Raw genomic sequence first — 27211 nt, 5'->3', positions numbered from 1 at the left:
CGGTCTCCGAGTGTGTACATAACATTCTGTAAGACCGCAGCATGATGTGACTAGCGCCACCTGTCAATTCAGGTCCAAAAGATCTCGACAGTGTGGTTTCATCCCCTTTGCCTATTATGGCTGACCTTCTCAGGAGACCATTTGCTACAAAATTTAAGTTTGCCCTTAGAGGTCAATTTTGGAAATCTTATTTTTCCTTCTTCCTTAAGTGGGCAATGCTGTCAAACTTTATTACCTTTTCATTAAGACTCAGAAATCACAATACCATATTAGAGCCAGTCGACAGTATTGGGCCACCAGAAGTAGGTGGAGGTGTTTGGGTAACTGTGCAAGAACAGCCCCAGATTCCCTGCCACTCTGAGTCCTTGTGCCCACTTTCTAGAGCCAACCTCCCTCCCTTCCTCCTCTCTCCCCACCCTTCCTTCCATTTCTCCTTCTTTCTTTTCTTGCTTGCTTTCTAGATTTTTTGGTCTGTCCTACCTTCAGCTGTAATCATGTGTTGCTTCTTCTGTGTGGGCTCCTCAAGTAAAGCCAGCCTCCCCCAGAATCTCAGCTGAAAATGCAGGTGACCCTGCTGGTTCTAATCGTATGCAGATCAAGAGTAAACAGACCCCGGGAAGACTCCAAGGGTCAAATCCTGAGCCCTGGACTCCAGCCCCACTCTTTCCCAAAGGGCCCCTCAATGCACCTCAGCTTGCCTAGGACAGGGCCGAGGAGATGGCTTCCAGGCAGTCTAATACGTGGTGTTTCACAGAATTCTTAGACGCCTGGAAGTAATGTAGGTTTCCAAATCAAGGCGCAGCCAGGGACATCAAGTTACCTGGTCCTGGAGTTTCTGGAACATCAGCGGGTGCGGTTCGTCTAGGATCTTTTCATTTAGCCGGGACTGCCCCTCCACGTTGACTTGAGACGAGGCTTTACTGGACAGAAAGGTCATGTAGATCTCCTTTGCCTTCTCCTGCATCTGGAAGGGACACGGGGAGCCTGTTTGTGTTCTGTGTGCGCAGCCTGGCCGGGCCGAGCCAGCTCCCCGCTCAGTCCAAAGGCACCCAGAAGAAGCTGCAGCAAGAGAAGCAGCCTGACCCCTGCAGCTCTGGGAGCTCCTACTGTTGCCCCAGCTAAGCTCTGAGCCCTCATCCCCCACCCTCTCATGGCCCCACGGCCACATCCCTTGTAGCAAAGTCTCTATACCGTCCACTCAGACCGGGCAATGGAAAGAATCATTGTCCAGAGTGAGAGTTCAGGACGATCCTGTGAATTCTCCAAGCTAAGGACTCACGGGACAATTATTCAGCCTAAAAAGGAATGATGTGCTGATACATGCCACAACATGGGTGAACCATGAAGACATATGATAAGTGGGAAAAGCCAGACACCAAAGGCCGCACACTGTATGTTTCCATCTAGACAAAATGTCCCGAATAGGTAAATCCACGGACAGAAAGCAGAGTTGTGGTTTCCGGGGCTGGCGGGATGGGGGATGGGGGTTGACAGAGGATCCGTTTGGGGTGAAGAGGTTCTGGAACTAGACACTGCTGATATTGCACGGCATCATGAATGTACTTAAGGCCACGGAACTGACACTTTAAAATGGTTAAGACGGTAATTTTTATGTTATGTGCTCTTTACCACAAGAAGGAAGAACCTAGTGAAACCACACGCACACATCCTTCCCGCTTATTAAACACCAGCTATGCTCCGGACACGCCGGGCACTTCCCAGGCAAGGCCTCCTCTCCCTCGTCCTCTGCACACCCTGCAAGGGGACACCCTGATCGTCCTTTTCCCGACGAGGACACGCTGGCCAGAGGGGAGGTGTGGCTGATGCAAGGTGCCTGCGTGGGACGAAGGGCCACTTGGCTCCAAAGCCTTGCGTTTCCACGCTCAGTTCCATGCATGTGAGACACGTGCTCCTTCCCAGGTCGTGTCGCTTGCCAGCTACAAGCACAGGAAGGGCCACTCGCTGCCCACCCCGCGGCCCCAGCGCAGTCCTGCTGGGCAGCTCGCGTCCTGAGCAGGGAGCGGCCGCCCTAAGTCTCCTAGCAGTTGTGAGCGATAAGCACACACCTGCTCTCCCGTTCCACTGACACCAGCGTGGCTGGCACAGTGACACTGAGGAGGAGCCGGAACTTCATGGTTAAGCGTTTCCTTTTTCCCCCCGGCTGAGGCTGCAGGTGCTGGGCTTGGCCCCCACCGTCTTCTCCCAGAGTTCTACTTTCTTTCAGAGGAAGGAGACTTCCTGTGCACTCACCTCGCTGGCGGCGAGGATGGGGCCGCGTCTCTAAACGTCAGGGTCTAAAGTACGACCTTACGCTGCAGGGGGATCCAGACAGTAAATGTCTCAGAAGTGCTGCCCCAGAACCGTGATTCACAGGGGAGGGGAGGGGGCTTAGCAGGGCCTGGGGGATGCCACTGCCTCCGGACAGCCCACCTAGGTCTACACTGCAGAGCTTGGTATAGGAAATCTCAGACTCTAAAGACCTCCGGATTTTATGGAAACTGCCAGAAGACCTCGACACCTGGAGCTTGACAGCAGGAGAAACGTGGTCCTTTAGGCTTTTCTTGGTTCCGGCCAAAAAACCCCATGAGGCCCAAGCCCTCCCGTTGATGTGGGCTATGGGTGGGAGGCTCTTTGTCTCTTCAGAGATAACCTTAACCTAAGCTGTCTGTCCTGACTTGTGGGTGTGGGGCGGTAAGAGGCTGCAGTCCTGCCCTTGGTGACCAAGGCAATGACTCCAGTCCCTGAGTAAGTTTAACAATGCAAAGTCTATAAACTTTAAATATTCAGGGAAAATGCAAACTGCATGTGCTAAAAGCTTATCTAGAATGTATGAAGTCCATGCTAAAAGCTTACCTAGGATGTGGAAGGTATATGCTAATTCAGCCCTATTGAGAACTGAAACGGAAAGGACCATTTGGCCTTTCCTCTCTGTATAAAAGGAACTTGAAAATCTTGTTCGGGGCTCGGGTTTGAAACAGAAAGCTCCCGAGTCCGGCCGGCCGTCAATAAATCATTTTTCCTTCTCAAAATCATTCCTGAGTCCTGGCCTTTCTATAGGCAAATAATTGAACCTCTCTCAAATTCTACAACACGTCTCCAGTCCCCCAAGGAAGAAAACCTCGCTCATACTTGCAGGCCAGGGGGTGACAGCGCCCAAGGGCACAGGGCCTGTTCTTCCTTGACCGTCAATGTGAACAATCCATTGATGCCACATTCAGTGACACAAGCCGCGTCCTGAGGTAGATACGGTTCCTGCAGGCGGCGAGTCCATGAGGGAGATTGGTGGGTGGCTCTTTGGAACCGCTCGACTCTCAGAGACCCACCTGCTCTGCGGAGCTGGGACCCTCGCTCCCACCACTCCCCCGCTTCTGTCAGGAAGGGGCATTTTTGGAAACCCGCTTCCTGTTTTAAAGCTACTTCATAAAAGCACAAGTTCCGCAGGTAAGATGGGCAAAGTCCATGCAGAGCTTTGGAGGCAGGAATCACTTTTTTTCTTTCTTTTCTAGGAATCGCCTTGAGCCTCCCTTCTCGATCAGTATCGCTCACATGCGCACACGTGCACACATGCAGGCTCACATGCACACACACACAGACACACACGATGGCCAGGTGAATCCAGGCTCTCTCGGGTGCTCTGAAAAGGAGAAGTCAAACGAGCAGCTTGAGGCTTAGAGATGGGGGTGGAGAGGGGCAGCGGAGGCAAGGAGGCCACTTTCCCAGCAGCTGGAGTCTAGAAGCCCCCAGGACCCCTGGCCTTTCCACAGACCCACCCGCTGCCTCTCCTGGGTGTCCAGGAGCCAAGCCCCGAGTCGCCCAGCCCCAGGGGGACCCCGAGGGGGACCACTGTACACCGGCCCCTCCCAGGCTGAATCCAGCCCCTGGGGGGTTGGTGCTCCCAGCAGCCGCCAGGCTTATCTCTGCTGGGATAGGAAGTGTGACTGAAAAGGGAAACCCTGAGGCTGTCGACCACAAACCAGTCACGGGAAAGCCTGGTGTCCAGGCCCAGAACACTCAGCGAAAAAGAAGAACTGGGTCTGTCAAGCTATTTCGGGAGATTTTCCAGAGGTCTGTTAACCCTGTTGTACCCACTGCGGGGAGGAGCAGAAGCCCTGCCCACTGGCCACATCCGGGCCTGTCTCCTCTTCTCTGGGTCTGGCACGATCGCCCGTCTTCCCCGAGGACGGAGAGCGGGCACTGTGTCTGGTCTTGCCCCAGAAGGTTCCGGCCGAGGTCTTGCCTGGGTCTGTGCGATGACTTTCAGTTCCTGCCATCAACTTGGGAAGTGTTGTGGGCATGTCTGCGCCCAGATCAGTTCCTCCCAGACACCCCACACGTCTGGGGCCTTTTTTTGGCCTGGAGATGAACACTCCTTAAGCCGCCAACCCCTGGAACCAGGCTCCCAAACGGTGTGCGCCAGGAGAAGCAAGTTCACTTAAACGTCAGCCCCAGAATCTCCTCAGGGCCACAGCCAAGTAATCAGCAGCTGAAGCTCAGAGGAGCGGAGCTTCATACCTCAAGGTTCCTCTCCTTCCCCCAAGAAACACGTTTAAACTTCCCCCACTGGGGAATAAAATAAAACCTCCTCAAGTCCACATCTGCCTGAGCTAATGGCCTCCCCACCCCCCATTTCTTACGGAAACATCTCAAAGGCAGAGTGTGCACTCCGAGTCTCCATTTCCTCCCTCCCTAACCCACTCAGCAGGCTGCCCGCCCCCCAGCTCAGCCACTCTCACCTGCTCCCTGTTGCTCCGTCCCACAGAGGGTTTCCTGGACCTGTCTCCAGCACAGGCCCTGCTCACCACTCCTGTCCTATTTTTCTTCCCCTCTCCCTCCACTGCAAGGGCCCCGACCCCCCAGGACACCCCAACATCCCCCCTTCCTGGCTCCTTTGCCCTCCGTGCACTCCTAAATACTGGGGTTCCCAGAGGTCTGCCCTCCCAACTCCAAGCTCTGCCAAGACTTCCACCCACCCTCTCCCCCATGCTACTGATGCATGAATCCAACTGATTTCTAGAAATGTGCCACAGACCCCTCAAACACCACACGAAGGAGTAAACCAGCCCCCTCCCTGCCAGGGGGTCCTGCATCTCTCCTCCAGGAAGATGGAATCCTGGAACCCCTTTTAACTGCCCCCCAAACCCACATCCATCAGTCACCGAGTTCTGCTGACTTCATGTGTCTCCTAATCTCCCCTCAGCCTGAGCTCTCTCCATTCCTGTCATTCTGCCCAGAGACGGACAAGAGAGAACCCAGAAGAAAAGCAAAGGATATACTATACCCACTAACTTTACTAATATCCACTCCGGAAAGAGGATGAGACAGAAAAAATGAGGAAAAGAAAATATCCCATAGATGATACAAGAATATTTCCAAGAACCGGTTCACTGGCTCAGGAAATGGAAAGCAGATGTTGAGACGGTAAAGGGCTCATCAGAGAGCAAGGACGCCCTAAGCACCTGTCAAGCTTTTTGGGGAGGGGGTGCCAGGTAGAAGCTGGCCTGTCTGCCCAGCCACATGCCAGGAACTCAGGGCATCTGGTATCCCAGAAGGAGGGGCTGAGGAGGGCAGCAGACGGAAGCAGGTGGACCCCAGGTCCTCGGCCCTCCCCCACCCCCCCAACGCCAGGGACTGGAGTTTTCTCTCCACGGAAATTGACTCAGGAAGCCTCCAGAAATGAGGCAGGAAGGAGGAGAAGGACAAGAAGCCAAAGTGAATATGGGGCTTAAGTTAAATTCTTCATATGGAGCCCCCAGCTAACATCTCCCTACCCTGTTCTAGAAGGTCAACAACCAGGCTTGTGACCCACCAGGGGAGGATGGAGGACACTTGTCCAGAGAAAACCAAAAAACAAAAGCAGAAATAATTCAAGAGAAGGGTCCAATGATGAAGTTGAAATCTCCAAAATTTGAAAAGGAGGAACCAAGAGTCAAAGAGATGAAAAATAGGATGCAAAAAAAGACAAGATTAAAGGCTGTCATTGGAAAAAAGACTAGAGAAATTGAAGGAAAGAAGTTGCCAAAAAATTAAAATTTATAATAATAATAATGTAAGAACATTTTCTAGAACTATAAATTTTCATTTTTTTTAAAAGGCTCCACCAAGTGTCTACACAATGAATGAGCCCTTCTCCCCATCAAAGCCCACGACTGTGCAGTTTTAGAATATTGGTGATGAAAAGAAGACCCTACAATTTTCCAGAGAGGAAAAAAAGCAAAGCAAAGCAAACAGTGCGCATATAACACACTGATTCTCCACAAAAGTGGAAGACAGTGGAACGAACGATGTCTTCAGAATTCCAAGGAAACAGCTTCAACCTGGAATTCTATGCCTCATCAGACTAAATGAAAAGGGGGAAGAGGAAAAACATTTTATTTCGCTTAACAAGGTCTTTAAACGTCTACCAGTCATGACCCCTTTCTCCAGAAGCTATACCTGTGTTCCACCAAAATGAGGACTCAGTCAGGATAGAAGTTGACCTGGATCCAGGAGCAGAAGGGCAGGGGGCACAAAGGATACGTCCCAATGGGGGACAAGGAGACACCTGGCTGGCAGGTGCAGCAGAGCAGGCTGGAGCAACTGGGCAGGAGGGAGCAGGTGGCCAGAGGGCTCCGGAGGGCCATCCCTGGGGGAAAGGGGACTCAGAGATTATCTGGCAGGCCTGTTACCAAAAGACACTTTAAAGGGTGTGTTGGAGTGTGTGAAAATGGCGGGGGGGGGGGCGGGGGATAGTGCAAGAAGGAAAACGTAACCGTAGTATCCTCTTTGGCTCAGCAATGAACAATTTGTTTAGTCTTAATGAAACACTAGTAGAAGGTGTAAGAAAGCCAAACCTCAGCTGTGATAAGAGGGAAGGGGTGGAGGGTGGGAGAGAAGCGGTGATAAGAAGGCACCCTCGTGCATGACAGACGTGCGCTGCGCCTTGGTGTGATAAAATCAGACTTACACACACACACAAGTACAAGAAAAACGGGGTGGGGGGGAGATGGGTGGAGTGCACCCCTGCGACATCCTGGTTTTTTTGCAAGTAGATATCATTTGGGGAAGCTGCGTAAAGGATATTCCAGATTTCCTTGCACCCTTTCTCATAACCTCATGTAAATCTACAATTACATCAAAGTTAAACATTTAATTAGAAAAGCAAAAGAAGTTGCTGGGGCTTTATTAAAGCACCGACAAATGAAATGTGTGCCTGCCCGCCCTCCCCAGGGTAGCCCCCCCACCAGCAGCACCCACAGGAGAGAGGTCCTCCCAGAGAGCAGGACAGACAGCCGAGCTTCCAGCCTCCAACTCCCTCCTTGACCTGACAGGGCAGGGGGTGGAGGCCAGGGGCCCCACCACGCCCCCGCCGCGCAGCCCCTCTCCGTCCGCCCTGGAGCCTTCCTGCTCCCTGGCAAGCCCACGCTGAAGGACAACGTGTAAAGACAGCAGGCGAAGGTCACCAAAGGTCCCCCCGCCAGGCAGTGGGATTCGGAGGGCGCGGGTGGCGAGAGGAGGTTAGCTCTTCCTACTTGACGCGCTTGTGACGCGAATGTGTTTCTGATAAAGAACAGGTATCGCTAAAAAAAAGAATAAAGAGGGTGTCTTACCCTTTTGGGAAAGCCTTTCCTACTGTTTCAAATGAGAACACCAAACACTCTAACACCAGCGGAGCGGGTGGAGCTCAGTGGTTGAACGCCCGCGGCGCGTGTATGAGGTCCTGGGTTCAAATCCCAGTACCTCCTAAAAATAAATAAATAAAAACAGACCTAGTTCTTCGCCTTAAACAAAACAAAAATAACAACTAACATGGCCCCTCCCCCTTCCAATAACTAGGAAAACTCTAAAGCACTAGAAAATGTGAGGTACTAGTATATTTAAATACTGTGCGAGTCGCTCTCAGAGCTACGACTATTAGAATCCTGGGACCACCCCTCCACCCCCGCCACTCCCCTCACTCACCACCTACCACCCCAGCCTACTCACCCCCTTTAGATGTTTTATACAAATCAGAACAAGCTGTATCCCTTTCAGTTCCTACCCACAATCAACGGGTTCAGTAGAGTGTACTGAATAAATGAGTAACTGAGTGAACGTAGGGAAAGCCAAGAAAGAATTCCCTCTTGGAACTTCTTCTGAGGTTTTATGAGACATACATGCTGCTTTGTTTTAGAAAACAGATACCTCTCCCGTGCTAACTCATGGGGCAGAGACACTCTCTATGGAAATGGTAAACCATAAAGGCACTGCAAAGGGAAAAAGCTGCTCTGGAAGCCCACAGCTCGACACAGACTCCTGGCAAGAGCCGCCACGCGGGGTCTCCAAAGACGGAGGCGGGGAGGCGGCCCCAGCTTCCAGAGTCCCCAGCACCCTGCCCGACACGCGGAGCATCAAGACCCTGTCAAACCGAGGAGCTATTCTCCCACCTGCGGGGAGAGAGGCCGAGACCAGGGAAGGCGGCAGGGACGCAGCAGGTGGGACACTGCGCCTTGGGGAGGAAAAGCTCCATCAGAAGGGACTGCCCGTTCATCTGCAGGCGCCCCGCAGGCTGGGACAGCAGCAGCAGGTGAGACGGGAGGCCAGGAGCCCGGGCCGTCAGTGGATGCTCAGACCTCTGCGGACCCGGGCGGGGGAGCACCTTCATTCTACAGAGGGGGTGGGCGCCCTGTGCACTGGGTGCCGTCCCAGGCTCTCAGGATACAATGGGCAACAAGACAGACAGGAGGACCTGGCCTAAGGAAGCCTCTCTCACAGAGGGAAAAACATAGAGAAGGAGAGAAGTAATTAAATGAAGCTGGTAAGTGCAATGGACAGAACCAGCTGGTAACCCAGCCGAAGAGAATGGGAAAAACACAGGTTCTATCTAGGCTAACTGAGGCAAAGGGAGTTTTGCCTCAGTTGACCGTTAGAGACAAACTCCCTGCTGGGTCAGATGTGAAGCGTTTGAACATCAAATTCAGTCGGGCCGACGAGCCCCAGGGCCTACGTCCTCCTTTTTAAACCAGTAGCTCCCTGTCCTCCGCCGCCCCGTTTGACCCACTAGGGAAGGCACTGGCCCTGGCGGCACAGCCCTGGGCCTGAAGCCGAGCTCGGCCTCTGGGTGGCCCCGGGCGAGCTGTGTGACCTCTCTCGGCCACAGTCTTTGCACCTGTGTGACCAGGAGGCTCAACCTGAGCTGCCACCAGCCCACACCCCTCGGGTGTCACTCACAGGGTCACATGCAGGGGGTGGCAGGGGACGCCAAGAGGGCCGAGCAGCTCTGGACGCTCTCTCTCTGCCTCTCTGGATGGGACAGTGCAGCCACACCTGCCCACCTGAAAGGCTGGAAGAAACAAACCTGGAGGTTTCTAACCTCCCCCAACACATGCCCCGTTAAAGTCCTGCCATGGCTTTCCGGGCCTGGCCCAAGACACCCCTCAGCTCAGCACCCACTTCTCCAGGGGGACCTCTGGCCTCAACTAGAGCCAGCCTCCCCTTGCAACATGGCCCTCCAGCTCTCCTTCAGTTCTTCTTTCCAGGCCTGCCCACGTGCTGGTCCCTCCTCCACGGACCCTCTTCCTCACCCCAACCTCACTGTGCATCTCAGCTTAGAAGTCACTTCCCCTGGGGGCCTCTCCTCCCCACCCACGGCGAGTGCTCCCACAGTAACCGCACTTCCCGTTTTTACACGCCCCACACTTCAGACTCGTTCCTCTCCAAATGCAATTTCCCTAAATACGTGCCCGCTCTCGCCCCTATGGATCTCCAGCACTCTCCCCAAAGACACCGAGAGGGCATGCCCCAAGGAGCTGGTGAATTCCACCGAACCCAAGAACACGCCAGCGTGGCGGGCAGGGAAGGCACTGGGGGACGTCTGCAGTCCTGGTTCAAGTCCCACTGCCTCTCCCGGGCCAGCTCCCAGCTGCACAATGTGGGGGAGGGGCTGGCCACCTTCCAGGCCCCTTCCCTCCCCCAGACTCAAAGACTAAAGCACATGAATGACCATCTGCTGGCCCATCTGACTCTGTACTGGGGTTTTCGCGGGAGGCTGGACGAATCAGCAGCACAGCCCAGCAGCTATCCCTGGCTGTCCCTGGGCCTTCCTGGGTGCCAAGGAAAAAGGAGAACAAGGGCGTCCTGCCATCTCAGCCCACATGCCAGCTTTCCGAAGCAGAGCCTCCCACCTGTTCTCTCACGCTCCCCCTGAGCCCGTTCACTACCCAGGAGGCTCGGCAGAAGGAGGCAAAAGCCTAGTATCAGAGCCTAGGGTAGCTCTGTAGGCCAACCTGGGAAATTCAAGCTCAAGGGAACCCACTTAGGAATCCTTATTTGCCACCTGCAGAAAGGAAGACAGTAGAGAGAAGGCCACACTGCTCCATCCCGGGGGAAGTGAGCCTTGAAGAGCCTTCGAATAAACCGACGATGTACATTTTCCAAGCTGCTGCCTGCAAACACTCAGTGGCTGCTAGCCCCATGGATTCCAGCTTTTGGAGACAATATACAGAGACGTGAAAGCTGGCAGCCTGCAAGCCACATCTGCCTGTGGATATGTTTTGCTTGGCAGGCAAGGTTTAAAAATTTTTTTAAAATTAGTTCCAACATTTGAAATTCAGATGGATTCACATAAGGATTCAAAAGGCCAGCATCTCTGGAAAAATAAGCTGCCCTGGGCTGAAGATGGGAGACAACACCTTAGGAAGAAAGGCCCCTCAAGGTCCCAGAGGTGGGGGCTGATGGACAGGCAGACTCAGGAAATTCCATTCAGTGACTTGGTAGAGAGAACTCCCAGCAGGGACAGCACACACCCCAAAGCAGCCACTGCCCAACTCAGCCAAACACCCAGCCGCAGCCCTGGGAGGCAGGGCAGGCTGTCCCCTCACAGCCCTAGTCCCCACCGCTCCCTACAGCCTCTAACAGAAGCCTCACTTGTTCCCATCCGTTACCTGTGGGTACTTAGCCGGTAGCTTCTTATAAATACACGGGTGTAGGCCTTATGAACAGTCCACAAGCCCCCTTCCTTTTAAATCCATCCCCACCCCCGTCACCCACCTTTCAGTGATGGAACCGAGAATTAACGGCTACCTCCTGCCAAGAGTATACATCTAGGACAGTCAGAAACATTTCTACTCAGAGTGCCTGCCAAGCCTGGGGTGTTTTGTAAAGGTAAATTGAATAACTTAAAATCTACCTGATCTGCATTGTGCTTTTTTCTCTACAACTGTTTATCATTTTACTACATCCATATAAAATGCTAACATGTCAAACTCCAAGAGAAATATCCTCATAACTCATTCATGAAGAAACAAAAATCAGAAGCAATGACAAACTCTAAATGACACAAATGGTTCATCTGAAAATGAACACTCTTTTAAAAATACTAATATTTATCAACAAAGATACCTAACTTGAAGCTTAAATCTCTCCCCAAATCTAACATGAATCAGGTGTCTTAGGCAAATTTTTTTTTTTTTTTTTTTTTAATATTAGGGCCAGGATTGAACCCAGTACCTCATATGAGGGAAGCCAGCGTGTAACCACTGTGTTACATTGGCTCCCCTGAGTTGGTTTTTTCGTTTGCTGTTTTTATTTTTAGGAGGTACTAGGGCTTGAACCCAGGGCCTCATATATGGGAAGCTCAACCACTTGAGCTACATCCACTCCCATCTTTAGGCAATTTTGAACTCTATTAGAAAGACAGATGTAATTTATAAGGAGAGAAAAAAAATTGTCAAAAAAGTAATTACAGAGTTGAAAAAATACCTGTTTCTTATCTTGAGTTTTCTTAAAATCTTCACATGCTAGCCAGAACAAAACATTTTCTTCACTGAACTCCTTTTTTAAAAACTCCTATGGATAAAAAAGAGAGGGAAAAATCATATAACATTATTCTACCTCTAAAAAATATAAAATAAAAAAATGCATTCCCCTTAAAGGCTGACTTGGCAAAATTCAACAAATGAACACAGTTCAATTATCCTTTGAAAACCCCAACTTAAAAATAAAGTGTATGTTTAATGTTAAAGCTAAAATTTCATATGCATTTGAACTTAATGGTTTTGACATTGTAAGGAAGAGTAAAAATGAATCTTTACTCTACTTTACACTTTGCAATTCTAGCTGACAATAAATTACTAAAAGAGTAAATTAAAGTGGAAGACACATTCGTTCCCTCCAGACAGTGTTTAAACAAAGCACATTCCTCTAAAATCAGGCTCATTTTTTGTGTGTTTTTTTTAAACAGAAGAAAACAGTGAGCCTGTCTAAAAGCGCCATGGTGAAAATGGTTTCAAGTTGGGGGTGTGTTTTCTTTTGGGAAGGACCGACAGAAGCAGGAGGCTTTGTCCTGCCTGACCCAAGGCTTAACGACAGAAGTTGGTAGGACTTGGGCAGACACAAGGCCATCTTGAAATGCACATGGGGTCCCCCAGTGGGCACCTCGGGGTCCTCCTGGTCCATAACGTTCCTTCCTCCCAGGCAGCAATGGGCACCCTGTCCAGCAGGCCTCCCCTGAGCTCCCCCCGACCACGCTCACTGTGCCAGCTGTCGTCCCTAAGTAATGACATCCTGAGAATCCCCAGGCACAGGAGAGCAACCTTCATAGCCAAGAGACCAGACCACCCTCCCTGGCATCACAGAGCTGGAAATTCCTCCAACAAACAGACTCCACCAACAAACACGGTACCCTTCCCCCATCCTCTCCTACCCCCTCCCATCGTCCTACACGAAAAGACGATGCATGGCCCTCGGAATTGGTCCGTGGTAATGACAAGTGAGAAGTTCTCATTCTCAGGTTGGGATGACAGTGTTAAAAACTGGAGGGAAGCAGACGTAGCTCAAGCGATTGGGCTCCCACCTACCACACAGGAGGTCCATGGTTCGGTTCCCAGTACCTCCTGAAAAAGACAGTGAGCTGGCGCAACAGGCAGGTATGGTAAGTTGACACAACAAGATGACCCAACAAGAGACACAAGAAGAAAAACATAACGAGAGACCCAACAAAGCAGGAAGCAGAGGCTCCCGGTGCTCCCTAAAGAGGACCAGCAGGATGGCAAGTTGGGACGACGAGCAGGCGCAGCGAGCTGATGCAGCAAGATGATACAACAAGATGACACAAGAGACAAAAGAGGAAAAAGATTACAAGAGGCACAACAAGGCAGGGAAAGGAGGTGACTTAAGTAGCAATTAGGGGGTCCTGGGTTCAGTTTCTGATGCCTCCTAAAAAAGAAACAAAGAAGATGAACAGACACAGCAAGTGCAAATAACGAGGGGGTGGGGAGAGATAAAGAAATAAAATAAATCTTAAAAAAAAAAAAAAAAGAACGACAAAAAAACTGAAAAAAAAAAAAACTGGCCTGAGTTTTCCCCTACTTGCATCTTAAACTTGTCACATTTTGCATCAATCCCAATAAACAATGAAAAGGGCAAACCCTAAATCTTTTCACGCCTTCTGGGTCTTCAAGCAGATTCTCCAGGGAGGCTGCCCATTTGGCTGTGCTTTTGAGGTTCTGGTGGCTGCTGCTGGAACTCCCATCACTGTCATGGAGGTCTACAAGACAAAGTTCAGACTATGTGGCCCAAAGGTGCCGTCATTTTTTAAAAATCGGCATGCATTCATCATCACCAACACCGCCACTTAATATATTACATTATGTGCTTGGCTGTATTTCTAGGCACATACAATGAACTCATTCTAGTCCTCACAACAACCCTATGAGGCAGGGACTACTATTTTTCCCATTTTACAATTTAGGAAAACTGAGGCTCAGAGTGATTAAGGCACTTGTCATTTTCCCAGTCTGCCCTTTGCACCCTTTGGCTTACCCCATCCCCACCCACGTGTCCTCTGGCCAACTCTCAGGTCTCTCTCTACCCCCTCCCAGGGGAACATGACTCAACAGCAACTCCTTCTCCAGTGCTCGCACTGCACTCTGCTCATAGCCTTATAATTATCTGGCTGTGGTGGAATTGTTTGCATGAGTGACGCCCACTAGTCTGAGAGCTTCTGTATATTTCCATCCTGTCTCTCCAGCACCCTGCTCACTGCCCTACACAGGAATGAAAGTGTGCAGCAGGTCCTGGACTAGGGTAAGGCGAGTGAGGCACTCACTGTGGGTGCAAAATTTAAGGGGGCTGACAAAAAGCTCAGCCATTAAGACAAATGATATTTTCATGCTATATTTTAAAAGAGGAAAATTAATGCCAAAAAAAAAAAAAAATCCACAGTGAACAAAATACCAAAATACCAAAAAGACAGGATCATTATAACTGATTTTTCCTATTGCCTCAGATTCAGCACCATGTTATCACTTATCCCATCTTAATTTAAATTTTGATATTTTGTTCATCAAATATGCTTTTGCATTAATTTTTTTAAAGTTTTTATTTTAAAAATATTTCATAATATTTGATGTTTATTTAAACATTTCATTTTTCTCTTTAAATATGTAATATTTTACACATTTTCACTTGAAAGGTTGATTTTGAAATATTTTAAGATGCTGCATTATAATCATTTATCTTGAGGACTGAGTTTTTTGGCATTTTTCACCCCCTTAATGTTCGCACCTGTGTTGAGTGCCTCACTCACCTCACCCTAAACATGGCTGTGCCTTGTAGTTGTGAATGAATCTGCATCTGTACATCTTCAGCTGCCCTCCCTTAGTCAAGACACTTAAAAGCCTCCTGATTAAAGAAAAGAGGAAAAGGGATCTCCAACCGACACCCTTTGGCTACTTGCCTAAAGGAAGAAATGGTAACATAGACATGCCTCATTCTATGGAGTTTGGTCCCTTCCTGGTGTCAAGTTAAAACCATGAAATGTCACTTTGGATGGGCCCAGGTTCAAAACTCAGTGTGGCCACTTCGAACTGTATGACCTTGGGCAAAATTCTTGGGCATGAAATGAAGAAAATCCTTCTCTCTCTCAGGTTATCCTGAGAATTAAAAGAGGAAGCATATCCGACACCAACAGGGTATTTGGCTCCCAGGAGACTCTCAAGGAATGGTAGTTCCTTTCTTCCTCTCTTTAAAATATTGAACCATCCAGTGAACTATTTTTATAGTGAATACTTTTTTCCCCATTGGCTTTTCTTTTTCAAAGCTAGAGTTGTGTTTCAATAAAGAAAAGTTTGAATCTAGGAGAAAATAAACTTTGAATTAAGAAATCAGTAAAGTAAATTACAAAGATAAATTTTTAAAGTCTTACAACCATTAATTGCTGGAAATAGCTAGAGTTATACAGCTAAAAATGTTTTTGGAAAAACTTTGTATCAGAACACACTGGACTTGATAGTAACTCAACTTCTGTGATCTCTTCTCTGATGTTCTATTGGGGTCAACACACATGTAAATCTCTTAAAGGCTGAGATTGCCTCCCAGCACCAGGGAAAATTACCTGGACTTTAAATATTTGCTGGCTGACTTGGACTAAATGAAGCAGAAGCCAAAAATCCCATGGAGGGTATGCTTTAGTATGCCCTGGAGATGGGCTACAAAAGAGAATTACATGGGACAGATCCGTTCCTCTAATAGAGGAATCTCACCCAATGGACCTGACTCTTCTCTAAAGTGAATCTTTCTTTTAAAATAAAATTTTATTGAAGTACATCATTCATACATGAACATACATAAACAATGAATGTCTAAAGTGAATCTTCAGTTTGTGGTTATTAAATTATTTCCCTGCTTTCTTTGTAAATGAAGGAATACCAAGCTTCTCACCACCCAGTTTCTTCCCAATGAAGTATATATCAGGTTCAGAGATCATTAAAAAAACAACAGAAAAAAAGATTATTAGAAGAATTTCTGCAACAGAGTTCATTCTGCCAAGCAGTTCCCTCGTTTCTCTTCTGTTCTTTATTACATAGAGAATACAGTTTGACAGTTTCCTCCGTTTCCCTAGCAGACCTTCCCTTAAGTAAATAAATGCAGAGACACAAGTTTGCTGTTCCAGGAACAATCTTGAGCAATCACACACTCCTCTTGCTATTGCAGGACAACTACTTTGGCCATAAGTTTTCTACCTCGGTCTGAAATTATTCCAAAACTCTTGACATTCTTTTCAGTAATAAACCAAACCACATTTGGGTTTTTACTGCTACACTCTCATGCAAATAAATACACACGGTGGAGTCCCATTTAGCCAACAGGGTGCTCGGGTTAACCAGAACTTCCGGTTAACTGAGAGTTAAGATGTCTGGCTGCCCCCACCATCAGTGGGTAGCCACAACCCCCTTTTACCTCACACTCTACTGCTTTTGGTACATTAGGTTTCTGGGCCAGCTTTCATTTGAACAAAAAATTATACAACTCTGAAACATGCAACTCAGCTAAGCCGGTGTAGCTCCCTCATTTAAAAGACTGGGAGGAAGCGGTGACCTGTCCAAGGTGATCCAGCTACGGAACCAGTCCACAGGACAGAGCAAGAGCCCTGTCCCCACTGGGACCACCTCCAAGGAACCCAGGGCCGGCTCAGAACACAGCTGGCAAACCAGGGGGCCTTCCATTCAGTTCTCTCCTGGGCCATCGGCTCCCTTCCATCCCATGTAAGGAAATACACTTGCCACTGACACTATATATGGAAGAACATGATATTTCCAGGGATGGCTCAGAAAATACAGCAAGACACAGCTACTCTCAATAGCCATGGTTTGAAAAGTTTGGCTACTGGGTTTTCTGGCTTTGGTGCCCTGGATAAAGAGAAAATAATATCCTCTTCTGCCCCACCAGTCCTTCCTACTGGAGCTTTTAACCCACATCCTGTCATGATTAAGGCTTCTGGCCACAATGTTTTGGTTTTGGGTTGTTGATTGGCATCAATATAAGTAGATCTTAAAGGAGCAGCATTTGCAAACTCTACTCACTTAATGGCATCTCTCATTTCCAAGTCGTTATCCCAAACTTCCAATGAGACTGAGTAGAGATCTGCTCCACTGGGCACTGCCCTAGAGATTGCCCTTGAACTTAGAGCATTCTGCTACTCAGGGTCCCCTGTTGAGGAGTCTTCCACTATTTTCTAACACATGCAAGTAAGTGCTTCCTAAATCATCTCGGTTCACATCCAATTTTACAATCTGTCCAATAACATAAAAGAGAAACAAATACTTTCTCAACAGTAAGGAGATTTGCTTCAGCACATAAGAATAAAGCAAAGCCAAGATTTCACAGCTTCCCAACTCATGGAACTTGGAATACAAAGTTCCAATACTCCTGTCTCTTTCATTGGCAAGTTTCAATTTAAAATGCAGGAAGTTGAGTTTGGATTGCACAGGTGGGAAAAAAAAGTTAATCATGTTTTTTCTAGCAGCTTTAAGATCTCAGGCTAGTAAGGACCTGTTTGTGAAAGCATTTATTTCAATTTTGTCCTGCTCTGTTTATTTTTTGTCGTTGTTTAGTTCAACTGTAAAACATTTTCTCATGGGAAAAAAAAAGGTGTTTTGTTTTTTTTAAACTCCTGGACTCCTGAAAGCATTTTGGACCTTCAAATGTTTGTATGCATAATACTTATTTTTCAATAAAGTTATCTTCAGCTGAGTTTGTCATTAGATAATAATAATTGTTAACACAGAAATTGTTTAAGATGTGTTGGGCATTGGTCTGAGCATTTTACACATATTCATTTATTCAGCTCTTACTACAACCCTCTGATGTGGTTAATAATATCTCCACTTTACAGATGAGGAAACTGAGGCACAGTAGCTTGCCAGGGTCACCCAGCTGGAAAATGAGGGGTCATGATCCAGCCAAGACAATCTGGCTCCAGAGCCCCTATTACCATTTTTTTCCTCATATCTGCTCATCTGAATTCACACTCGGGCCAGAGCAAAATGGCCTTGAAGAGACTGATAATCATGCTGTGGGGAGAAGACTGAGAAAACAGGATAGCAGTCCACTTCCATACATAAAGAAGTCACATAAGACTGGTACAGAATCATCTAGCAAACACAATACACAGATGCTTTCCATTTACTTTTATGGGGTTCCATGTGGTTTCTGACTTCAGTAAAAGCCATCATTTCAATAACGGGTGCAGGGTCGTGGCACAGAAGGCTGGTTTCTTGCAGCATATTGCGTAATGCATTAATTATAGATGTTCTGATGTCATAGCTAACAGAGACCTTTTCCAGACATTAATTCCTTGGAAATCCATACTGCAAAGGCATCTGTAGCACTCATCAGAACTGAATGCTTACAGCATGGATTCTTGATGTTAGCCTGCAGAAAGGTCTGTGGAATAATTCCGCAGAGATGATTTAATTTCCCCAATCAAATAACATTTTCGTAAAACCACAAAATATCCTGTTCCCTCAACAGCAAAGAATTAGCCTACATCCTAAAAGGGTCTGTCCTAAGCAGCCCCCAAATGCACAGCCTATTAAAGAAGACAAACTGAACATTCAAGTCCAGGGAAAGGCAGACTTCTAAATTTCTAAAGTGTTTTGGTGCAGCACACATATGCATGCGCCACACGGAAACACACACATACACACAAATTGTCCTCCTTTAAAATATTCTATTTAGTAGTAAGTCTTCAAAGAAAGTACACACCCCGCAACTTAGTTAAAATCTGACATCACCTATATCCCATCACATGTGTTACACACACACATAAGATATCCCAATTTAGGACCAGAGAGTTAGTTTGTTACAGTTTGTTATAACTCGTAATCTACGTAAGATTCAGAACAAACTGGGTCATGGAAACACTCTATCTAAATATTACTTAAGTGTTTATAACTGCTCCAGGATCTAGCTTCCGAGAATAACTATCCTGCAGGCAAACAATTCCCCTGGTGGTGAGATTTGCGTGAACTACAGTTAGCAGAAAATGATCATAAAAATGGAAAAATTTTAAAATAATAATAACAGGAGCAAACACCAAAGGCAGTAGCAGGAAGAGAGGTTGCAGAGGGTTGGCTCAGTTCAGAAAGGGCCTCATGGTATTTTTTCTCACAAAGTCTGAGGTCCCAAAGAAAATGGAGCGATCACAGCGGGCTTCCAGAGGTCACTTCACTCCCTCTGGAGCCTGCACAGCACACACCCACCCAGCCCCTGCCCTGTCCTGGGCCGGGGCCAAGACAATGGGAAGCTGAGGACATCTTACGTTCCATGGGCTGGATCCACCTGAGGAGTCCAACGCAAACCAGACGTGCGCTGCCTTTTCAGAGACGCTTTGCCTGAGAAATGCTGGGGGCTGCGGGGCTCTTCAAGCACCCTTAGGTCAGAAGGAAAAACAAGCCTCAACATCCTCTTTTGAGTGGACTAAACAACAGATGGCCACTGGTTTCCAGTTTCTACCAGAGGGAAGGAAACAAGAAGGCTGAACGGTTATATGTAGTTTTCCTACACTCCTCATTTTCTAGGCAGAGACCCAGAAAAGGGAAAATGACCCAGAAAAGAGAAAATTTCCCAGAAGCCCCCTCCGAGGGAGGGAAATGAAGACCCTGCTGTTGATTTTCTCTACTTCCCAGAAGCCCTGTGCTTCCCCTGGGACCTGACATTTACACATATACGCCCCCCTTCTGCTGCCCCCCTTCTGCTCCGCTTCATTGTCCCCCAAGCCCACCTCGAGGCAAAATAAGAGACCTTTTTCCTTTCAGATCAGTCAGTTAGAGCAAGGCTGTGTCTTCCTCCGGGCCAGCCCAGCATCTGGCACCCATTTATATGTTTATATTGATCAATGTTTCTGATCAATGAGCAAAGCCTGTTGCGGGCTCAGAACTGGGCTAGGGGACTGGAAGGTGGGGGAGGCCCGTAGGAGGGTGACAGCTGTTCAGGTTTGAACTGTAGCCCCGAAACAAGAGAGCCTGAAGTCCTAACCCCTGGCCCTGGGGCTGTGACCTCTGTTTGGAAATGTAGTCTTTGAAGATGTGATTAGTTAAAAGGAGGTCAAACTGGATTAGCGTGGGCCCTAATCCAGCAGGACAGGTGTCCTTAGAAGAAGAGGGTCCTGTGGACACAGACACGAGAAGATGGCCACGTGCAGGTGAAGCAGGCAGAGCCCGCAGCATCTACAAGCCCAGCAATGCCAAGGACTGCCCGCGACTGCCGGACGCTGGCAAGGAAGGCTCCCCACCCCCACCGCCCCTGGCTCAGAGGAAGCACCACTCTATGACACCTTGATTTTCAGACTTCTAGCCTCCGGGACCATGGGACAAATACAAGTCTGTTGTTTGACGCCCCTCAAGCTTCAGGTACTTTGCTTCTGCTGCCCGAGGAAAGCAAGACCACAACTGATACAACTAGCTGGTGTCTGCTGAGCCTGCACCGCGTCCTATCCGAATGGCGAACAGTGCTTGGAGGTCATCCCTTCGTGGGCCCCATTTTACAGGCAGGAAACTGAGGCACAGGCAAGTTAAAAAGCGTACCAGGGCACAGGCGAGGAAGAGGACTGGCTGGGATCCGTCCCTGGGTGGTCTGGCTGGAGGGCGAGAAACGGGAAGGGCAGGGGAAGATGCAAGGAAGGAAGGGCGGGGCCTTCCTCACTGACCTTGAACTTAAGGAAGCAAATGAGACCAGGAGTGCCCACAGGGCCGCCCACCGTGCCCCAGGCTGGTGTGAAGATTCCCACGCTGGGCCATGAAGAAACGAGAGTAAGCCTAAGGAGATGCGACCACAGGACCTTGGTTGACAGGCTAAGGGCAGTCTTGGCACTTTTTATTGTTTTTCCTGAAGTAGATCGTTGCATTTAAATGGTACAAAATCCAGGAGCCAGAGAGGGCAGAGCAGGGAACTAAGTCTTCCTCTCCGCTCTGTCCCGCAGCCCCCCAGGACCCCTCCCTGCAGCAGCTATCACCGGAAGAGTCTCGTGTACCGAGGGACAGACAGTTCTTTATCTGAGATTACGTCTTTCCCACAATATTGGGTTAAAATGTCCTTTCTTTTATGCATTGATGAAGGTGGCAGACGATGGCTCTGTTTTTAATGTACTGACTGGAGGAAGGAGGGAAGGGGGGCAGGTGAAGGGTTGTCAGCCCCACATTAGACCCCCAAATGTATGTGAGCCAGATGACTAAGTGCACACTGACGGTCACGTAGGGAGCCCTGGCCTGGGGGGCACGGTCCAGTTCTCCAACCTGCCACTTCTAAGGTGGGTGGCCCTGGACAAGGCCCTGCCATGCGGTGGCCTCTGCCGCTCTCCGGGGAGAGACACACGGTCTTGAAAGCTTCCTTCCGCTCTGACAGGCTGCGGTGCTGTCAGGGGAGGGAAGGCCACGAGGAAAGCCAGAGGCAGGGAGGCCCGGCCTGGGGACCCGAGGACGGAGGGCGCCATGGGGGGGGGGAGGGGGCCAATGTCCAACCCCTCAGGAGCGGAGAGCTGAGTCAGGGAAAGGGGACTGGAGGAAAGACAGCCAGGTTAGGGGGTCCCGGCGCCCAGCGGAGGGTGTCAGCACAGTTGGCAGTGGGCGCTTATCCCTGGAAGTCTGCAGGGGAGTGTCTCCCTCTGGCCAGGACCTCATGACAGCTCTTATCAAGGAGCTGCTGCTGCGGCCTGCCTGGGGCCCCCTCTGTCCTCACTGCCGCCCCTAGGCTGCTGCAGTCCAGAGCTATCAGGGGGAAGCAGAAGAAACTTGGGAGACTATAATTAGCATGAGTTGAACAGCAAGCACCCAGTGTCCCGCACCCACCCGCCAAGGGACTCAGTTCACCCAGGAAGGCCCTGGAAACGGCCAGCCAGGCATCTAGGTTCCCAAATTGCAGCTAGAACATAAGGCCAGGAAGGCCAAAGAATGTTCCACGAGCCCCTCGCACCCACCACCAGCTGCAGGCCCCAGGTGCTGTGTCCACACCCGCGGGTCAGCTGCCCGACCCCAGCCCAGCCGCTCTGTCCCGCGGGTCGGGCCGGCTCCCCTCTGCCCGAGCAGCAGGCCCAGGTCAGTGACTTGCACAGGGAACGCTCTCTGTACTGCCAAGGCTGCCCTGCTGCTGCTGGGTTGTTAAAACAAAACCATTAAGTTACTATGCGGACTGTCATTTTTTTAAATAAAAACTTAAGCCCCGCTATAAATCAGAAAACGTTCCCGAGAGTTTAATGGGCCAATGTTTAATAGGCCGGGCAGGGAGAAGGGGCCTGCCTGGCAGGTGTGGGGATTCCCCAAAGGGGTTATTCCCCCAACAACCTGCACCCCTCATCTGGGGGGGGGGAGGCTGGGAGGAGACTCCTTTGGGCTTTGTTTTTTCAGGTGAGCAGCCCTCCAGTTATCCTGAACAGTGCAATCTTTGGGAAGGGGGCAGGGTGGGGGGATAGGCTCCCTTGAGGCGTTGCCGCGCTTCAGGGGCCTAGGACTCCACTGGGCCTTGCTGAAGCTGCAGCCTGCTCTCCTTCCTGGCTCCTCGAGATTGAACCTGGGCCTGGGCCCGGCCTGGGAAGCTGCATTTTATCAAGCCCCTCCCCACCCCACAGGGTTGGTGGAACACACTTTCGAGGAACATGGGATGAAAGAATAAGAAGGGGTGAGGGGACTCGAAGGCCTCACTTCAAGGATATTATCTCCAGCAGGATTTTGTTGAAAAGCCAGTTAGGGTCTAAAGGAGAAAGTGCTGGAGGAAACAGGACTCCAGCCAGGTCTAAATCAGAGGCCCCACAGAGAAGGACGCAGCTTCTTGTGGCGCCTGGAGCTTATACAATTTAGAAGTCCTGTTTAGGAAAAACAATTCAAAATTACAAAAAGGAAAAAAAAAATGTTGAGAGCCTTGGAAGGGGCACATGAGCGAGTGGCCCCAAGGATCACACTTAGCTGGCTGCCCCGGAACTCTGCCTCCCAGCCCACAGCCCCCTCCTCTTACTCAGTGTCTTCCTTTCCTTGTGCTCCGTGACGACCAAACCGGTCAGGGGCCCACCTGTCCTCTCCCATCGGCCGGACAGGCTATAGCCTAAAAACCCTAAGGAACTTGGGCTCCTAGAGTCCAGGTGTCCAGGACCTATCTGAGATGCTTTGCAACTGCCCCTTCTACCAGAGACCAAACCACATTTCATCAGGCTTATAACGTGTTACCCTGAAAGAGGTATGTTCTGTTGATGTCAGGTCTTCTGGGGTGCAACTCGGCTGCATGCAACAGCACCCTCAAACCTTGTCTCTCCCATGACTCAGTTCTATTTGCAAGTGGCTCTCAGAAGCCAGTTTGAGCCAGTTCCAGCACACCATTGAAACTGAGGCACAAAAGGCTCAGGGAACTCGCCCAGGATAGCTGGACTGGGAACCATAGATGCAGAACTGGAAGCAGGAGTTCACCTCCAGACTCCCCCTCTGACCACAGCTCCATAGGCCTGTGAATTCCCAAACAACAGGCTAGGGCTAGAATTCACACCCACAGGGGAATCCTTTGACTCAACAACGGTAACAGGGAAATGCTTACAGGGCCACTTACACTAACTGAGCACGTACTGTGTGCTGGGCAACAAGATAAAACTCCTTACAATATCCAGGTGAAGACGGCACTTGACTAGGGTTACCCTAAATATTTAATGGAAAGATTTGCCTGAATTGTCAAGTGCTCCAATTAAGGGCTTCAAGAAGGGTGGCTACTATTATGCCCATTTTACAGATCCTTATCTATCAGAGGCTCAGTGAGGTCACTGGCTGTGAGTGGTGGAGATGGGCAGTCCACACTCAACCACAATGCCCCTCATAAAACAATGTAATTAGAAAAAGGAAGCAGACCAACACATACGGGCTCTCAGTACTACCCAGAAGTGCATTTTGGAGCAAAGCCTCTGAACTCTGGAGTCAAGCAAACCTTTGGTTTGCAAGATTCACTGTCCATCACCTACAACTTGTGATTTGCTGCAAATTACCTACTATTTCCAGGCTGCAGTTTCCTCCTGTCAATGATAACAATGCGCGTCTCCAGGGTGAAGGCAAAATTCACAGAAGGTGGTGAACACAGCCCCTGGCCCACAGCGCTCAAAGCTCGTCGCTATTATTACGAACAAAAAAGGTTAAGAGGCTGGGAATCAAGTGTATGGTTTCATCTTCACCGTGGGCTCCTCGCCCTATCATACTGCCCCCAAATTGTGGCTCAAGCTGGTCCAGAACCGTGACAGCCAAGCCGGAACCCTTTTTAGCATCAGCGCTCCTCCGGCTCGAAGTCCAGATGGTTCCCTCTCCATCTGTTGCTCCCCCACATTCACAGCCCCCCACCCCCCGTGGCGCCGCAGGCCGGGCAGCCCGTCGGGTGCCCGCGGTCCAGCCGCGTCTCCACCGGGCGCCGATCGAGCATCGATCCCGCCAGCGCTGGCAGCGGAGGCAGAGAGTCCCAGCGGCGGGAAACCCGCCCGACGTTCTGCTTTCGGAATCGAGATCCCACACCATCTCCGAAGTTTGGGGGGACTTGGGGTTTTCTCACTAAAAAGAAAACGGCTGTTGTTCCTCTTTCAGCCAAACTTCCTCCCCGGCGCGCGTCTCCCGGGCGCGGCGCTTTGGTCGCGGATGGGACCGCGAAGGCGCGGGACGCCGCGGAAAGAGGCTCTGCGTGGGTCAGGGCTGCTGTCGAGAGGCATCGCCGAGCCGCGCCCGAGCAGGAGCCCAGGAGGAAGGCGAGACCCTCCCGCCCGCGGGCCCCGGGAGCCGCTGGCTTACCTGACGGCGGCCGCTTCCTGCTCAGCCGGCTCACCGCGCGGTTAAACATCGCCGCCGGCGCCGGGGGAGGAAGGAGGCGCAGCCCCGCAGCGCGGCGGCGGAGACCCGGGACAGCCAGGAGGAGGAGGCCGGGGAGGAGGAGGCCGGGGAGGAGGAGGAGCTGCGCTCAGCACCGCCCCAGCGCGCCTGCCCCCGCCCCAGCGCTCTCCGCCCCGCCGGGCGCCGCGTGGCGCGTTTGGGGCACCCTGCCCGCGGCGCTAGCGCGACCCCTCGGTCCCACCTCGACTGCCAGGGCGGGTCAGGCCGGCCTGGGGTGTCGTCACCTGCCCCCCCTCAGCTATCCGAAGCCGACCCCACCCCCAGAGGCAGCCTGAGCCGCCCGGGACTTTCGGACCCCCGCCGAGACGTCTCGCGCGCCCACGTGGTCCCTCGCTCCAGTGGCCGCCCCGGGCCCAACTCGGCGTCCCCTTCCCCTCCCCCCCCCCCCCCCCGCCCCGGGCCTCGCGCCCTGTCTCGGCAGCCCGGGAGCAAGGCGCTGCGGCGCGGAGTGCCGACAGGCCTCGCCCGCTTGCAGGCGGGTGCTGGGATCCGGGAGCCCGGCGCGCCCCGGCTCCACGCGCGCTGGGCCTGCCCGCCGCCGCGATGCCCGGGGACCGTCACGCGCCGCGCGGGCGCCCTGGCCTCGCGCACCCAGAAGCGGACCCCGGGGGAGTTTTACACCACCCTGCGGGTCCCGGGCAGGAAGCGGGGGCACTTCGCTAACTTTGGGAACATGTGGTGCACCTTCCGGCAGGGCCTCTGCGCGCCGAGAACGCGATCGCTCGCGTCCCGCCGCGCCCTCGACCGGGTTTCTCCTCTCCCGCTCGCGCCGCCCGCCCGCCGCCGCGCGCTCCTCTCCAAACTCATTTCATCTGCACAGCAGCCCCGGTGGGGGTGTCAGCCCCATTTTCTTGTCCATTTGGTTTGCGAAGGATTGTCTTTTGGGCGAGTCTTATTTTTCTCCTTGTGTGGCTGCCTTTGTCTCGAAATTGGTCTTTATTTTTAGCTCTACTAATTGCTATTTTTCTAAACCGTTCCCCAGTCGCCGCCCCCCCCCCCCATTCTTTCACAGTTTTTTCACTAGCTGGCACTTTCTTTTATCTCTTCTATTCTGAGCTTCCCCTTCCGCTAATTTTCCTCCCTCCCTCACCCACCCCCCAATCCCAGTTGCCCCCACCTCCGGGGTTCTTTGCTGCTCGCCTTTCCCTCCTTGCCCTCCCCACCCTCGGAGCCGTTTTTTTCCCTCAGGATATTTCTAAGCACTGTCGCTGTCTGCGGTCGGGAGAGCTTTCCCGGCTCTGGAAGTTTCCAGAGTTTTTCAGCTGGCCCTCGAGGAGCCCCGGAGAGGTGAGGAGCAGGCTCCGAACCCGGCGCGTCCAGCCAGTTGTCGGCCAACCCCGGGAGCTCTTGGAGCAGTGGGGATAGGCTCCCCGCAGGCGTCCACTTGGGTGTAAGGGGACGCAGCCGTTCAGAGCACAGGCAGAAGTTTCACCTTGTGTGAGGAGGATTCTTAAACGCTGGCTGAGTCCTGGTTCCAAAAGTGTCACTGCCTTCTCATAATAACAAGGGCATGTGTACAGCACCCTTCCCCAGAAAAGTTGTCCAGAGACCAAATTATAAGTAATCCTAACTCAGGAAGTAAGGAGCCGGCCACAATGGGGTAAAAGTGAGGCACCGCCAGCTAAGTTGTGTGCCCATTGCCAGGTCCACCCCACCCTGTCCTGAGAAGCCCGGGTGTGGTGTGGCACATGCTATGAATACCTCCTGAGCCCAGAACTCTCAGGGCCTCTCTAAAATAAAGGGAAAATATATTCATTTCATGTCACTTTTACTGTCCTGCTAGCTTATCAGATAGTAAGTACAAAAATAAAGCCCATGCCTAAGTTAAAAATTTTTGTTTAGGAACATGGAAGAAGCTGTTCTCGTGCAATCGCTATAAATACCTGTGTTAAGTGTCTAGGGATCCAAAAGCCAGTTTTCAACATGCATTGTCCAAAAGATCAAGTATATAAATAAGAAGACCTGCAGCTTCGAAAGCTCGCCAAAGAAAATATATGCAATACACGCACACACCAAGCACACTAAAGTTCTGCTTATGGCTTGCCATGGGACTGAAGGAGCTTGCCAGCCAAAAAACATCCCTCCTCTCAGTTCAGCACCCACTTTCTGAGCTCATTTCAAGCACTCATAAACTATGGTAACCAACCTGGGCAAGAAGAGGGCAAGCAGATTAGCTACCTTTCTACCCTGGTGGTGGTACCTTTCCATCCAGGAGAGTCAGTACAGGGCAAGGGCCCTACTTGTCTTCTGGTGGAGCAGAATTCCAGAGTGCTCGTTGACTTCAGAGTTCAGCAATTTTTATGCTCCTCAGGAACTTTAAAAATTGGTAAGCAGTGAATGTATTTAGAGTTTACAGCCAAAACAGGTAGATGATAGATGGATGAATACAGAGCATAAGTTAAATATAACCTTCTCTAGGCCAGGTGCAGCAGGCAACATATAGTAAAATAAGGAAATAAATAAGTGCCCTACTTGGAGTTAAGAGACCTGGGTACCAGTCTGACCATATGGCAAACCAGCTGTGTGTTCTTAAACAGAGCCTCCTGGGACTGGACCAGGAAAAGATACCACCTACCTCC

General features: G+C 50.7%; 1 protein-coding gene across 4 annotated transcripts in view; it reads right to left on the bottom strand.

The window, feature by feature from the left end:
- The window catches only part of RGS10 (regulator of G protein signaling 10), a 37691-nt gene extending 13017 nt beyond the window's left edge, over nucleotides 1-24674 (bottom strand). For 2 of the 4 annotated variants that reach the window (XM_012526068.3, XM_004447722.4), the window contains exons 1-4: nucleotides 24534-24674; nucleotides 13383-13501; nucleotides 11716-11802; nucleotides 821-964 (exon numbers count right to left, since the gene is read on the bottom strand). In XM_012526068.3, coding sequence (XP_012381522.2) covers nucleotides 821-964; nucleotides 11716-11802; nucleotides 13383-13501; nucleotides 24534-24582 — 399 coding nt within the window. In that variant the 5' untranslated portion in view covers nucleotides 24583-24674. Of the gene's footprint in view, nucleotides 1-820; nucleotides 965-11715; nucleotides 11803-13382; nucleotides 13502-19057; nucleotides 19153-24533 lie in introns of those variants that run through there. The other 2 variants (XM_012526074.4, XM_004447724.5) reach the window with 1 other exon arrangement.
- Nucleotides 24675-27211: the final 2537 nt, after the last annotated feature.

The sequence above is a fragment of the Dasypus novemcinctus genome, chromosome 6 (assembly GCF_030445035.2).
Source record: "Dasypus novemcinctus isolate mDasNov1 chromosome 6, mDasNov1.1.hap2, whole genome shotgun sequence".
NCBI lineage: Eukaryota > Metazoa > Chordata > Mammalia > Cingulata > Dasypodidae > Dasypus > Dasypus novemcinctus.
The sequence above is the reverse complement of the archived record's forward strand: the minus strand, read 5'-3'. Positions and strand labels throughout refer to the sequence as shown.